General features: G+C 35.7%; 1 protein-coding gene across 4 annotated transcripts in view; it reads right to left on the minus strand.

Moving 5' to 3' along the window:
* Positions 1-15,516, minus strand: part of LOC591879 (tubby-related protein 4) — a 55,124-nt gene extending 39,608 nt beyond the window's left edge. For all 4 annotated transcript variants that reach the window (XM_030994788.1, XM_030994789.1, XM_030994790.1 and 1 more), the window contains exons 1-2: positions 15,060-15,516; positions 2,378-2,506 (exon numbers count right to left, since the gene is read on the minus strand). In XM_030994788.1, the coding sequence (XP_030850648.1) occupies positions 2,378-2,506; positions 15,060-15,311 (381 nt within the window). In that variant the 5' untranslated portion in view covers positions 15,312-15,516. The remainder of the gene's footprint in view (positions 1-2,377; positions 2,507-15,059) is intronic.
* Between the last annotated feature and the right edge of the window lie 955 nt (positions 15,517-16,471).

A 16,471-nucleotide genomic window follows, 5' to 3' on the forward strand; every position in this document is an offset into this window, starting at 1 on the left:
AAAGAAGTCTTAATTCACACACAGTTCCAGGCATTTGAGAATTCTGTACAGAAACCCAACAAACAATGATGTGGCAATTTGCATACCGATACATGTACTGAACATCTGAAGTTGATACGTGTATGTAGAATACTACACTAATGCTATTAATAAATACTGTGGCAGCATCAGAGAGGCGCTGATCACACCTTTTCAAATCCACCGTCTGCTTGGAGCCAGAAGGGCATTAACTCACAATCTAACACAGAGTTAATTACACCCTTCTGGCTCTCAACAGATGAAATGTATCTGGTATGTATGAAATCATAATCTTGATAATATACATGTAGATAACAAACAAATTGACAATGACATTTTCGTAAAGTTGGTATTCACATTTAAGGACTCTCACATGTACATGTACATGTATTAACCAAGGTGATGTAAATGGGTACCTGGCAGGAATTAAATCCTTGAAATGATGGAGCGCTGTAATGGCAGCTAGGCTAAAGCCGGGGTAATAATAAATGCGCCTCGGAAATGAATTTCTAGATAGACAGCGCTATAGAAATGCCTATTATTATTATTATTATTATTATTATTAACTCTGTCTGGACAGCAGGGAAGCCTAGATGATGGCGACAGTCCATGTTCGTAAAATTATCAGTAGAAAATAAATAGTGAGATCTTCAAGGTGCCATGTACAAGGCAAAGGCAGCAATTACTAGTATGCTCTAGCAGATTCTGGCTGCTCACTGGCATCTACATGTAGGCAACTGCACTAGTTTTAGGCCTGGATTTACGGTTGTCCCTTCTGTTGTGTACTTGAAAACGTGATGGCCCAAGGTAATTTTGTTAAAAGCAAGACTTTTAAAGGGAAATCCAACCTTAATAGACAACTACGCTAAAAGAAAGCAGATAAATCAGAGAAGCTGACTGATGAAAGTTTTAATTAAATCTGACTAAAAATAAGAAAGTTATGATTCATGGAAAGTTGTGTTCACTATACGTATGGGAACTTCAAATTGGCTGAATCAGTCAGTATTAATCAGTCACTACTTTCCCAGTTGTTCCAACACACAAAATGACTAAAAGTTCAATTTTTCAAAAAATGATAGCTCAGTAATAATAATAATGATAATATTAATAATAATAGTAGTAGTAGTAGTAGTAGTAGTAGTAGTAGTAGTAGTAGTAGTAGTAGTAGTAGTAGTAGTAGTAGCAGAAGTAGTAGTAGTAGTAGTAATAATGATAATAATAATAATAATAATAATAATAATAATAATAATAATAATACAATTTATTATTATTATTATTATTATAATAATATGCTACCTATAATATATTTTGATTAGTGCAGCAAGGAGAAGGCACTTCAGAGAAAAACAGAATGAATTATATTTTTGTGCACGGCTAACAGGGTAATATTCTGCATCCTACATGTACATCACTATACGGTGGCCAAACTGCCAATTTCTGATTCGCATAGACTTTATAGTGATCTCATATTTCACACATTAACTTTCTTATTATTGGTCCAATATATTTCAAACTTTTGCCATTTAGTTAATCTTATTTTTCTGCTTTCATAGAAATCAACTCATTACAAGGGTTGGATTGCCCTTTAAAGTTGATGCCCACGCAGGGCAATTATATTAAAAGCATGTCACTGTACCTTGTAAAGAGGATTACATTTTGGTCATCACATGCAAATATGTTGACAGCATCAATTGCTAATTTGGACTTTGGCAACATCTAAGTTGCAAAAAGCAATCAAACTGAAAGCATTAGTCAAAAGCATTGACATTTTCAAATTTCAATGTCCTGTTGCAATGGGTGATTAAACTTTCAGGAGTGCAGATTAATAACTTATTTCCAGCAAGAAACCAGAATAAAATAATCATTTTAGCACACCTCACGTAGAGACAATGACATGATATGATCAGTTGTTGATTAGTTGTTGACCAATTTCAAGTGAGTTTTCATTTCCGAGTGAACAACAACAACAACAATAATGGTTCTAATAATTATGATGATGATAATAATAATAATAATGTACACTTATGATGATTATTAAAACAACAACAATAATGATAAATAATAATGATAATAAAACATGTTATAACAATAAAATGTAAAAAATATTAATATTAATAATAATAACAATACTAATATTGATAATAATAGCAATAATAATGTCAACATGTCTCTTTACCCATAAAGCCTTTACATGTATATCAGAAAATAAATGAAAGAAAGAAGACTATAATAATTATAACAATATACAAATATTGATGATAATAATAATGATAATAATAATAGCAATAATAATGTCAATATGTCTCTTTACCCTTAAAGCCTTGATCAGAAAATAACTTAAAGAAAGAAGAATATATACCTGACATGACCTGTCGTTGACCAGCTCGACTGACCAGCGCCCCTCATACTTGATCCAGACAAAGATGACCCCTTGAGCATCACAGGTAGCCATCTTCTGAAATGGTTCGTTCCATCTCACCAACACCACCTGCAAATCACATTAGCAAATAAAAACAAAATACATGTACATGATCATGATATTGGAAAGAGTTTAGAACAATAAACATAAAAACTACTTTTGGAGTAGACTGTTTGACGCACGTACCCAAGTCGGATTTTGGTTCTGTGTGCAGGTTTTTGGGGTTTTTTTTAATACCGGCACTCCATTTTTTTTTTTATTAGTTTGTCTGATTTTTCTGCTTTTATTGAAAGTAAGTTATTTTTCGAGTGGACTTGTCCTTTAAGTTTTATCTTGACTGTGCCTGATCTACATTTGTGGGTCATGTACACATCTCATATACATTTGTACACCATGGATAAATAATATGTCTATCATAATTTATAAATGAATATTAAATTGAATCACAACTTAAATCTTATTTGTGTGGCATGTATACCTCTTAAAATGATCATGTATCTTTCTGAAGTAATCAAATACTAGCATGACTTTTTCTCAACTGTGTAAAACCATGATTAGACTCACATTACCATTTCAAAGTACCTGCAACATACATCTGACTGTACATTCGATCTTTACTAATACAGTAATGACTTTAGACATGACTTATCTGTGGGAGCAGTTTTATTATTTGTTGAACAGCTGTTAAAACAATGCAACCCGACAATGACACCTATCTGAGTGAAAGCAATAATTGAATGGGTACATATTGCTTAATGTGACATCCCTTTCAGCTAATTGGATTGGGACTGCAAATCACCGTGGAAACCAATTGATGTTGATGAATCTTCCATTCTCTAAATAATTCAAAATGCACATGGAGACATTCATGCTTTTTGTACATATGTACAACCTGTATATGAAGATTAATGTAGAGTTCTACAATTTGTACCATGTGTATGTTACTTTAAAAGGGGAAATATTGTCTGCATTCATCAGCTCAATTGCAATCATCTACATGTACATGTATATTGTATACACAATGTAGAAAGTAGAATGTAGAATATACAGTAGATCACAGAAAAATTAAACAAAACACACACAAAGAAAATAATCCAAAGGTAAACACAAAAAAAAATTCAAACAATTTCTTGATTCGGTAAGCCCCCCCCCCCCCCCCAACAAAAAAACAAAGACAAAATCAGATCAGTTGATTAATAATAGAAAGATACTAGCAATTCTAAGCTGCTATTTCAAGATCAGAACATTGTGCTGTTCTCGAATGAGAGTGATTAAATTGTATATTCTTTTCATTCAAGCCTCTAAATAGGCAACACGGTGCAAAATGTATAATCACTGTTTCGATGTCAATTTGGCAATTTATCAGTTAAAATTTATGTCACAGCTGGTTCATTTGGTGATAAATCTTTTCCAAACTATAAAGAAATGGAGAAGAAAAAAATAGACTTTGTAGCCAATTTGAGGGGAGAAAACTAATTATTGTAGAAAATAAGAAAAATGTGAACTGTTACAGAGTGCCTGGTGCAACATATGGGCCCCTACATTTTAATCCTGCATTCCTCAGGACCCCTCCCCCTCCCCCCCCCCCCCCCACCCCATCGCAAAATCTCTCCTGTAGGCTCTTGCACATGCATACATGCCAACATTTCAAAATCAGAAATCTGTACAAATTATGCTATTTTCAAAAAAAAAAGAGGAACAATCCTAACTCTCCTATTCAATACTACAGACAAATTTGTACAGGAAGAGGAACACCTGCATTAAAATGATAATTATCTTCTCCCAAAAAGAGGAATGTTCCTCTTTAATCTGAACAGTTGGCATGTATGCACATGGTCTTACACATCCTTCTAAAAACGACATTGTTACTATTATTTGTGACAAGTTCACAAGCACAAAACAGCGCCTTCAACTGCACCTCGATGTTAAATGAAGGTCCTTCCCGCGTGGGTTTTCGGCAACAAAACAACAACAAACGAAAAACATTTTTTTTTTTTTTGCCCCCAAAATAGGGGTGCGCCTTCATATACACAGGTGCGCCTTATACACAGAGATTTACAGTAGACAGAATCACCTCAAGTAACGGTGGATTCAATGCAAGATCAAGTGACGGGTTGGCACTGGGGTTCATGTTATTCATTTTTCCATTGCTGTAGTACCACTTCTCCATTTTTGATTGACGATTCCCTTTAAACCCTCTAGTCTCTACTGATCCCCTTTGCTAAACTGCGTAGGCATCTAAAATACATTGGGCGGCTAATTGGTAAATGACTGCATCAGTGCCATGGCAATGTTTGAAGGGGGAAATGGAGCATTCGGCGGGAGAAGCAACGTAACTGGATCGGTGGCACGATCATGTTCAGCGTGACGGACGGGTTAAGAGGATCGCGTCATGTTGAGGCTTAATACATGTACACACTGTTTACTCAGGGCATGCGTCACAGTGCTTTAAAGATCTTAGAAGGGGTTTCTGCTTCTTCATGAGGTCCATGAGGTTTGCTAATGCATCTCATATTGCAAGTAACTTGGGCTCATTTACACAGATGGAAATATTGTATAAGAATGTACCTTGTATGTATGTGCTTTAACATTTCAAGAACAGAAACAATTCCTTGACCCTGATTCTTTACCAACATTTTTTGTTAGGGTAATTAATACTACGCTCACCCCTCTGTTTCTTCTGCACATGACATTTGGGGTACAATATTGACGACACTGTAACCTCTATTTAAAAAAAAAAATATTGTCTGAACTGAGGGTTCTGTGTAACCCTGTAAGTTGGGGCTTTGGTCGGATCGGAAGATCGGAGCGACACCTTGCATGCCTACATTTTTAATCCAAGATGGCGGCCCACATGTTTTGCCTCTTCTCTCAGACCAATATTATTAATTTCAAAGTCATGAAAAGGCACTAAATATCAACAAGCATGGTCTACAACAACTCCAAATGACAAAATAATCCCTGCTATGAATTTTTGTAAAGCATTTGATAGCCAAAAGCTTGAAAATTTCAGCATTAAAAAAAAAAAAAAAAAAAAAAAAAATCTGATCATTTTTATTATTTTCCGATCACCCCTGTTCGGCTCAAGATCGGCCCCCGATCCGATGATCGGTTAGAGGCCTAGTTCTGTGTACATAAGAAAAACAGAAGTATCCGGACACAAGCTCATATAGCTCAAGATGTTAATAACAATACATATTCTTTCACATGATTGGTAATGAGAGCTTCCATTTCATTTTTTTAAATTGGGGCGTTTCCAATACTGGTCTTTACCTTTAATACTACACCCTCCTCCCAAAAATGTGACGTATGAAAACTTATATCTAAAAGTATTCAACAAAGGCCCTAATTTATTACCAGTTCACACCTTTTATTCGTGAGTCACAAAAAACACAAAAAAACATGCAATCTTCAAGGGGTATGAATAATTGAAACTTATACTGTACATGTACATGTAGTTTACCCTCTATCACATACATCGCATGCACTATACCCACCAAAGTTGAATTTACAAATTCATAATGGCTTTTGCAAATGGGCATCACATCTGCACTATCGTTATGATGCAGCCTGTTGTTCAATAATTATTCCACAGCTAGTGCGCTGTTCTTCAACAGACGGCATGGAGTCTGGCAATATGTGAGTTACATTATGAATATGAGACAGTGACCCGAGTACTTACATGTATACACTGTACATAATTGTGTGTATACATGTACATGTACATGCAGAAATGGTAATGAATTTTGAATCACATAAAGATATATATATATATATGCACAATACTTCATGTCTCAAGTTGGGAGAAAAAACAAACAAACAAAACACTCCAATACATTTGTGACTATGTTACAGTAGGGGCATTTACACCGTCTTCCAAACACACCAAAAAATGCCAACCGGAGCCTGACCGCGATGTTACCAAGGGCAACTACGCTTTACCGGCAGAAATGCCATGCCCGAAACATTCCAAAACGAAGTGTGATCTTTTGGCGTGTTTTGGCGTGTTGGCAAGTATGAATGCTCGCAGTTCGCGATGTTAGGTCACGTGACTTTAGGAGCGGAGCTAGCTGTCGTCCTTGAAGAAAATGATAGAACGATGTAAACAAAGAATAACATAAGAGAAGGTGATAGAAGGAAGAAACAAAGAATAACATAAGGAAACACAAAAAGAGGAAGTGATAGAATGATAAAAAACAAGGAATAACATAAGAGAAGGTGATAGAAGGAAGAAACAAAGAATAACATAAGGAAACACAGAAAGAGGAAGTGATAGAATGATAAAAAACAAGGAATAACATAAGAGAAGGTGATAGAAGGAAGAAACAAAATAACATAAGGAAAGACAGAAAGAGGAAGTGAAAGAATGATAAAAAACAAAGAATAACATAAGAGAAGGTGATAGAAGGAAGAAATAAAGAATAACATAAGGAAACACAGAAAGAGGAAGTGAAAGAATGATCAAAAACAAAGAATAACATAAGAGAAGGTGATAGAAGGAAGAAACAAAGAATAACATAAGGAAACACAGAAAGAGAAAGTGATAGAATGATAAAAAAAAAAAAAAAGGAATAACATAAGAGAAGGTGATACAGATGGAAGAAACAAAGAATAACATAAAAGAAACACTGAAAGAGAAAGTGGTAGAAGAAACAAAAAATAACATAAGGAAAGACAGAAAGAGAAAGTGATAGAAGGAAGACACAAAGAATTACATAAGGAAAGACAGAAAGAGAAAGTGATAAAGAATAACATAACTTTTTAAAATGAGGTATTTGACAGTATAAATGCGCCTACATGTACAATGTATACATGTACATGTACAATTGTACATGTATGCATTGTACATGTGCACTGCACTCTCTCTTCTCAAAATACGATAAAATGAAATCATTATCCCCTTTGGTGACAGCTAGTCTTTCCATATTCTGTGGTTTGGCTCAATAACCTTTGATTCAAACTGCAGAGCCCTAAAAATATGTGAGAATTTCTGAACATTGTATCTATTTTTGTTTTATGACTGTATTGTATTTGGTGCCAGCGATTTTTTTAAAGGAAAATAAGCTTTAAAAATGAATAAATGCAAAGCCATTGCTCAACCCATCTTGCTACATACATGTACAGTGTACATATGTACAGGTATGTAAATCATTTTCATTATTTCACTTATAATTGTTATTAATACATGTTGTAGTATCATAATTATCATATGGATTATTCCAACCAATATTGTTTATTAAAGGGAGTGTGTCATGACGTGACTATGTGTCTTTCCCGTGGCCTTACCCAGGGCCAATCGGGTATAATACGACTACGGACGAGGCGACCGCAGCATTCACGTGCGTGCAACATATGTGAAACCAAAGCGTGAGGAGATTTCGGTCTGTTTCGTCAATGCTAGGGCGCACTGACCCAGTTTAGCGCACGCTGACCCACTTAATCAAGTCTATTCGTTTACATGCAGTTGTCCAAGAGAAGACGTAGACGGCGTGTTAAAACCAGTATTTTCCATGATACACTCCCTTTAATAATATAAATCCACATGTATGATTACTTTATGATCATGAGCATCATCTTTATTCACCGAATGAAATTCCGATGTCAAAACTGATATTTTGTTGAAGAAAAAAATTCCACAAAAAAATCCTGCTCCTGTGTTTCAGGGAACATCTATACACAAAAAATATGTCCATTGTATTGTCTTTTACTTGGCCATATCTGTATGTTGCAGCATATTTATTGATACTAAATATCAGTGACTACATTAAAGGTAATGCAAAGTTTAGGGAAATTTTGAAAATTGGATTGATAGTAATTCTTTAAAATGTTGATATATTTGAATGCCCCTGTGGATGTATATAAGCACTGACAAATTTAGCCCCTAAAACACTTCTGCTTTCAAGAAATTTAATAATACAAAGTTTACTGGTGCTCCCAGTAAATTTCAAATATTTCAAATAGCGCTTAAGGCCATTCCATGGTAGCTGCGACCCTGAACATATCATAATATGTAGTTCTTATATATAATTTTCAAATAGTCAAGATACATTGTTTTAGAGCTAAAGTAATATCAGTCTTGAGAGGGCGCTATACAACTAAAGAGTTTATTATTTACAATTTTATCACTTCAGACTCGATTTTAACCTTGACAACGATCACTGAATATTGAAGGATCATATATATATTATATATGCTTCCAATATTTTCATTTGAACCAAATTCATGACCCCATACCAAAACTTTGTAATATTACCTTTAAAATCCCCCACTTAACAGGATCAATGTTCATTCATGTTTGCATCCAGGGCTAAAAATAAACATGATTCATCTCATCTCAGAGCTTTCAAAACATGTACCATACATACGTACAATGTCCATTAAAATAAAACATGCATCATTCAGTGTGTACAACGACATGTATCATGTACGCTGGTTCATTTGATACGTTTGGCGGGAGGTTTTTTCATAAACCGGGAGATTGCGGGAGAGCAGGAGGAAGGGCGTGGTGGCGGGAGTCTCCGGCTACGAACTGGTGGGATGGCGGAAGAATGAGCGTGGTGGCGTGAGACTCCCTCCAAATGCGGGAGGGTTGACACCCCTGATTTATGAATGACTTGAATATGAAGAGCTATTTATGGGATTCTCAAATCCTTTTAATTGCATATAAGCTAAAAAGTTGACATACCTGTACAATGCAAAGTGTATTTTTGGCTACATTTTAATTGAGATTATGGGAAATACAGTCACAATTTGTTAAAATGTCAGGAAAACCTTTGCCCATCCCATTTTGGCTCTTCAAATTCAAATCATTTGTAAAGTCGTCGCCTGGCTGGCAGAAGGGCGTTAGCTCGAATTTCAGGTAAAAAATGAAGCGCTATTTAAAAAAGAAGAGCGTTAGCACTAAATCGCCTCAAACTTTTAGAAATCTAATTTCCGAGAAAAAAATTGTGGCCGTGTTCTACTATCACATTTCTATTAGTCTTTTAAGTTTTAAAACAATTTTCGGGAAGGAAAGCAGTTTAAATATAAAACAAATCTTTAATTGCGAATAATTTGAAAAGTAGCTTTTCGAGCCGCTCGCGCGCTAACGCCCTCTGCCAGCCGACCGACGAAGTCATTTGTAACTTCAGGCACAGCTTTATGAAACACCCCCAGGACCATGATGAAAAATAGCTTTGCTGATCATATTTTTATCTTGTATATGTTTCAATAAAATACATGATGGGCAGACTCTGAGTGACCCTCCAATTAAAGCCATTTGTTAGGAGTATTTTAACTAACTAGTACATTGGATCAGTTACGTAAAGTAAATGTACATTGTACTGTACGTACGTACATGTACAAGTAGCTTCTTCCATTGATACTTTTTTGTGTTTTTTTTAGTTTGAAGTTTATTATCCAAAACAAAAAGTACATATTGTGAATTATTAATTATCATTGAAAGGATAAATGGGACCAGAAAATAGCATTTAATGCTAATCGTGTCTACAAAAAGTATCACAGCAATAAATGAGAATGTAATGAATAAATATGAACAATTATATACCTCACTTAAGAAATCCAGCCATCTGATTGGTCGAAATTGCATTAATAAACTAACTATTTCTGTAAAATTCCCAGTAACCATGGTTAAAACAGTTCTAAAATCCCAGTAACCATGGTTACCGGGAAAATAGTTCAGTCTCCATGGTTACCCCATAGGTTTACATGTTAAAAAATGGTTTGCGAGATCGAGGATACCGTACATGTGCGAAGAATTGGTCGGTATTTTCATACAAGACAAGACAATTCCAAACAAGAAAAAAATGGCTAAAGAAACTGTCCCAAGATTTCAACTTATCAAATGCAAGACTCGCTGACAGCAAGAACAACAAAAAAGGTACGTGAAATTATCCATAAACATGTTCGTTTAGTTGCTGAAAATGGAGTACCAGCATAGACGTAGACGAAAATAGATCTAGTTGTCAGGGTGTCTGATCGCGCACCCGATGTTGTGTGCTATATTCTTCCCATAGAGATTACACGCAATGCAGTCTCTATTAGTGCTGTAGTCAAACGTTTAACCGTCCGGTATCCGACCGCCCATGGCGGATTCCGTTTTCAATTGGACGGTTTCGTTTTCCCGTTTTTTTTTTTTTTTTTTTTTTTTTTTTTAATAATTTTTTTTTTTTTTTTAAATAGGGGATCTATTTTTTTTTTTTTTTTTTTTAAGTTTCGATTTATGCCCCTTTAGCTGGCACTATGCCTGGCAATGTCTCCCAGCTCAGTAATCGGTGTGATGACTTACCACTTGGAAACTAGAACAACACTCCGTCATCTTGGTTTGAAAGTAATCTTTGTAATAGATCTCAATATATATTCATCCAAGTTTAACACATGGTGTACCACAAGGTTCTATCCTAGGTCCTCTACTGTTTTTAATTTACTTTAATGGTCTTACACATTATTCTAAAACGACATTGTTAATATTATTTGTGACTAGTTTACAAGCACAAATCGGCGCCTTCAGTTAAATCACCTTCCTGATTTTTTCACACGGCCAAAAAAAAAAAAAAAAAAAAAAACGATTTTTTTTTTTTTTTTTTTTTTTTTTTTTTTTTTTTTTAAATAAATCGTTTAACCGAAAACCGTCCGGTTTTGACAGGCGGTTAAACGGAATTGGAGATATCCGTGATGTTACAGCACTAGTCTCTATGCAGTCTACGTGCATTGCGCGACCATGCAAAAAAAAGTCAAGTTTTTTTTTTCAATTCGAGATTCAAACCTTTATCTGTTGTGATCCTGAAGGTGATACTCAATAAGTGAGGTGTCATATGAAAGCGCAGGTTCTTCTCTCTCTTCCCCACAGGGCCGGCCCACCCCCAAAATTGTAAAAATATCTTGCTTAGACTAGAATCTAGATCTAAGTCTACTCTCAAAGATACACTCATAAAAAACAACCGTGCAGATAAACTAGAGAAAGGCCAAGGTGGTGTCATTAGTTGACTCTTTTGTTTTCGGCATATAAAAGTATTAATGACTGCTTTAATATTCGAGAAATAGTTGTTTTTATATGCTCTCGGGAAGGTTACAATTACATGTAGGCTATTGCCCTCGGCACGCCTCGGGGCAATAGCACAATTGTAACCTTCCCTTGAGCGTATAAAAACAACTATTTCTCTCAAAGCAGTCATTAATACTATACTATTGAATACATACTTAAGCTACAAACTATTCTACATCTAGGGTAAATATTTTCTGTGCTTATATACAAAGCTTTGGTATTTTACACTAAATAAAAGATGAAGAATTATATAACATAATATTTACAAAAAGGCAAGAGCCTTGGTTCTAAGTTATAAACAACTATTCTATTAACATTTGTGATAGAAGAGTTCTACGAAAGCAAGACACTGCTGCTTTCTTCCGTACAGAAAGGGGTAGATCATTCCAATAGCTTGTGCCTCTGAATGACATTGAGAAGAGAGATTTGTAGAGATTTATACAAAAATTCTTCTTTTATGGCATCTCTGATCAAGGGCAGGTTATTTTTAAAACCTACTAATGAAGACAAACTTTTGAAAATATATTATTCTCATTTAAAATTGGGAAATCGTGTGGATGGGATTAAGTCCTGACATTGCCAAGTAATTATTGTCCGGCACATTGTAAAACCTCTAACTGTTATGTAATCTCTCTTTTCAAATTGGGATAGTACCTTCGCAATTAAATCGTAAATGTTGATCTGTAAATCACCTGGATTTCCAGAATCTGAATCCCCTAGAAAATCATTGATGAATCATATTTAATGTGTACTATGCAAGCAATATACATACTGTACAGTGTCCATATACACTTACATGTACATACAGTACAGTACATACTGCAAGCATAAACCATATTTTATATACCTGGTACACACATTGATTTGTACAAAGAGTGATCAATAAACACTTCATTTACATTACATACATGTACACTGTAGTACATACATGTACATGTACATGTACATGTATACATGTAGCACATAAAGCTACAGATTTTAAAGATGACTGCCAGTGAAAAGACTAATCTCATCAATTGAAAAGACCTTCAATTCTGGACATGAAATAAGTCTTCAAGATTGTAATAACACAATGGTAGGCCAACTTAAACATTCTTAAAGCATACATGCCAACATTTGAAAATCAGAAATCTGTACAAATTATGCTATTTAAAAAAAAAAGAGGAACAATCCTAACTCTCCTATTCAATACTACAGACAAATTTGTACAGGAAGAGGAACACCTGCATTAAAATGATAATACACCAGTTTACAGTTGTATCAGTGCGCATGCGCAGACAGTTGACCTCGGGTCATTGGCCCCGGAAGCGGGGCCAATAACGTTTGCGCAGTGGTATTTATGCGTAAATTAAGATTGCGCCCATGCAAATGATGATGTGCGCGCACAACGCAGCGCGTAGGCAGTGATGTCATCATAATTTGCATGGGCGCAATCTTAATTTAGGCATAAATACATGACCTCTAGGTCATTGGCTTTGTTTAAAATGGCGCACACAACCGTAAACTGGTGTATTATCTTCTCCCAAAAAGAGGAATGTTCCTCTTTAATCTGAACAGTTGGCATGTATGTTAAAGTACATGTAAAACAAAATATAATCAAATTAGAACTACTAGAAGAAAAAAAAATTCTCCATTTGCTATGGAAACATTTGGAAAATGTGCATAATTTATCATCGAGGTATTAAAAAGAATGAAAAATATTCCTACAACTACAAGTGACTACATGTACAGTGTACATTTAACACTAATTTATGAAAGTGGGCAAAACTGCAATGTCCGTAATGCAGAAAATGCAATGTACATGTACATTGTACAAGTATGTATGTAATGCCACATTGAAGATTCTGGAGATCACATGTTGCATCTGTTTCACCAAATTTAACAATGTCCGTCACATTTGTAGCAATAACTACCATATGATTTGAAGAAAAAAAAACATTTGAATTTGTCACTGTTTACATACTGTATTGGGTAATTCATCTGTGGTTCCAATATACTGTACATTGTATGAGTTCAAAATAAACAAATTGTGTTTTTATAAATGACGTCTTGAAGTTGCAAAAAATTCTCTGAATTATAATGTCTGTATTGATCACTAGAACTGCTACCTATTTTCATAGTATAATGTAGAATATCAATGTTTGTTTGTTACATTGAAAAGTTAAAAGTACACAGCTCACGGTCATACATGGAGGTAAATGTACCGTACATGCACTGATTGGAATGCCAACTTCTAATGCACTTTCCAATCTGAAGATGAGGTCTGAGAGAAAACCAACCAAAAAGCCACTTGGATGGAATTTAATGCTCTCATTAGCATCTTTCAAATAAAATCTAGGCCTTCTATGTCAAAGATGATATAACAGATAGTGTAAATATTTGGTTACAGAGAAATTAAAGATATGCGTAATTCACAAATGGCACCAGAAGATGTCACATTATACAAATGACCTTAAAAAAAATTGTGTGTCCAGTCCTGAATAGGGTCTACTGTTGTGCCAACTTTGAAGGAACATGCAATTGCCATTCTTGAGATATATATCTGTTCCACAAGAAATGTTACGGAGAAAACAACACAAAAAACAAAAAATCCTAACGAATAGAAGAGGTAGTAGGGTGCTTTAGTAACGAGACGGAAGGCAAAGAGGACGGGAGAAATCACTCAACCGAGATCAAATAATGTATGCAGTTAAGATTCTGTCTATTGAAATACTATTATTCGTATCAGGTGAATGAAATAATTTGTATTGAGGCACTTCACAGAGACGTATGCATTTAATTTGGTTACATTACGAAAATCGTCTATTGTACGGCGATACGACTCTTCCATCGAGTTTAGGGAACGAACGCTATTATGGCTGAGACAGGTCGTGAAAATCAACAAGACGGAGAAAATTCTAATTCGCACATGCGCAGATTGATTATTTTGCTCGGTTACCCTCGTCTTTGCCTTCCGTCATTTTCGTAATGTAACCAAATTTAATGCATAAGTCTTTGTGAAGTGCCTCAATACAAATTATTTCATTCACCTGATAAGAATAATAGTATTTCAATAGACAGAATCCGAACTGCATACATTATTTGATCTCGGTTGAGTGAATTCTCCCGTCCTCTTTGCCTTCCGTCTCGTTACTAAAGCACCCTAGTATACATTGTACATGTTCAATAGTCCATACCACCTACATGTACATGTAATAATAATACAGAGTTGCAGACAAAGTAACTGAATGACCAGAGGGGTGTTTCACAAAGACCCTAAGTTGAACTTATCTCTAAGTTGGACTTAACAATTATGGAAAGCCGTTAGCATCTTTGAAAATATTTTGTAAAAGTTATTTTGAAAGGCATAAAATGTTGATTCAAATCAATCATATTTTCTATTATCAAGTGAGATTTCATGTTCCTGATGTGGAATTTATGAAAACTCTAAAATACTTGAATTTTTGCTTTTGAATGTATTTTTTTTTAAGGGCTACAAATGGCTCTCCATAATTTTTAAGTCCAACTTAGAGTTAAGTTTGACTTAGAATCTTTGTGAAACACCCCCCTGAACATGCAATATGATGCCCTTGTTCTTACCTCACTGTTGTGCCCACGGAGATTGAAATTTCTTCTGGCAGGGGCTTGAGGACTCTTTCCACAGTGGCTGGTTGTGTACGTTGCTCCAACCACCCCTTTCACGTTGCCTGTTGCAAGCCATCCTTTTGTGTAGTGTCGCTTGCGAGTATAGCTCTTATCCTTCTCGCTTTCAGGGACTGTTCCTTTCCACGACAGCGACAGAATAGTACAGTCACTGCGCGCTGCCGGGTTCTGTTCTAGTACTGCATACATGATTACGTGACTGAGATCCGGCTTTTTGTCAAACCGGACTCAGAATATCAAATGAATATCTAGCGAAGTCACCTCCTCAAATGATATTAAATGTGAAAGTATTCCAATCTACTGGTATCCTGAAGTACATTTTCTCTTGTGTTCAGGTATGAATGTACATGTAGATGCTTTTACAATGAGATAATAAGATAGAAACCCCTAAAACTGTAGAGTACATCCTGCATATTTATGACTTGCATCGTTCTTAATTCTATAGTGTCCCAGGAAAGTTGCATGCATGGCTCATGAACAGTAAATATGTGATGGCTAGCAGACACAAACACTGGTCATGATCTATGGCAGTAATTAGAAGAGAAAGGACATGAGATACCCAAGCTGTGATGTTTGCCACCTGCGTAGCTAGCCCAGCCAGGAATAACTCAATGCCGCTCCATTTCAACTCCTCTCCCAAGTGCACTCCAATAGAATCATTAGTTATGCGATGCACAGCCACACTCTTAGGCATTGGTCATATGGCATTTTCACTTGATGCTCTCTCTGACGACATCCGCAAGTGGAACGTGACTCGGATTTATCCCCTGCATCTCCACTGCACAATAACAGCATCACCACCCCAAAACTCCTCCTGCAATTTGGAAAAGGTCAGCTCATACTCCAAAAAATGGTTGGATATTCCGTCTAGATTTTTTTATTAAAAACCGCGAAAATATGTCCTCTTGATATGAATATTTGACACGTATGAAACATGAAACACCGATCTACGGAACACGACTTTGGGATGTGCTTATTTTTCTTCCTGTGGAATTATCAAGTTGATTAGAGGTTGATGAATGTGCAGATCATACTGTAGTTCAGGTCTACTCATGTACATGTGTGTACCTCTAACATCTACCGACACGGGAAGACTTTCACACGTAACGGGGATTCGCTTATCGTAACTCTGGATCAATAGCTGATTAGACTTTGCGAGATGTACTCCAGATCTAGAGATTTATCCCCCACAAACGTCACTGCATGCGTATCTCCGTCGTCTCCTGTGTCTCGTTAGCTTCACTACTGCACGCACCCGTCAAGTCGGCTAGCCGGCAACCTACCGCAAGTGTATCCAGGCTGACTCATGCAATCTAAGGACTCTTCCACTACCATACGGGGTAGGCAGT

This window comes from Strongylocentrotus purpuratus, unplaced genomic scaffold (genome assembly GCF_000002235.5).
Source record: "Strongylocentrotus purpuratus isolate Spur 01 unplaced genomic scaffold, Spur_5.0 spur5_scaffold_21, whole genome shotgun sequence".
NCBI lineage: Eukaryota > Metazoa > Echinodermata > Echinoidea > Camarodonta > Strongylocentrotidae > Strongylocentrotus > Strongylocentrotus purpuratus.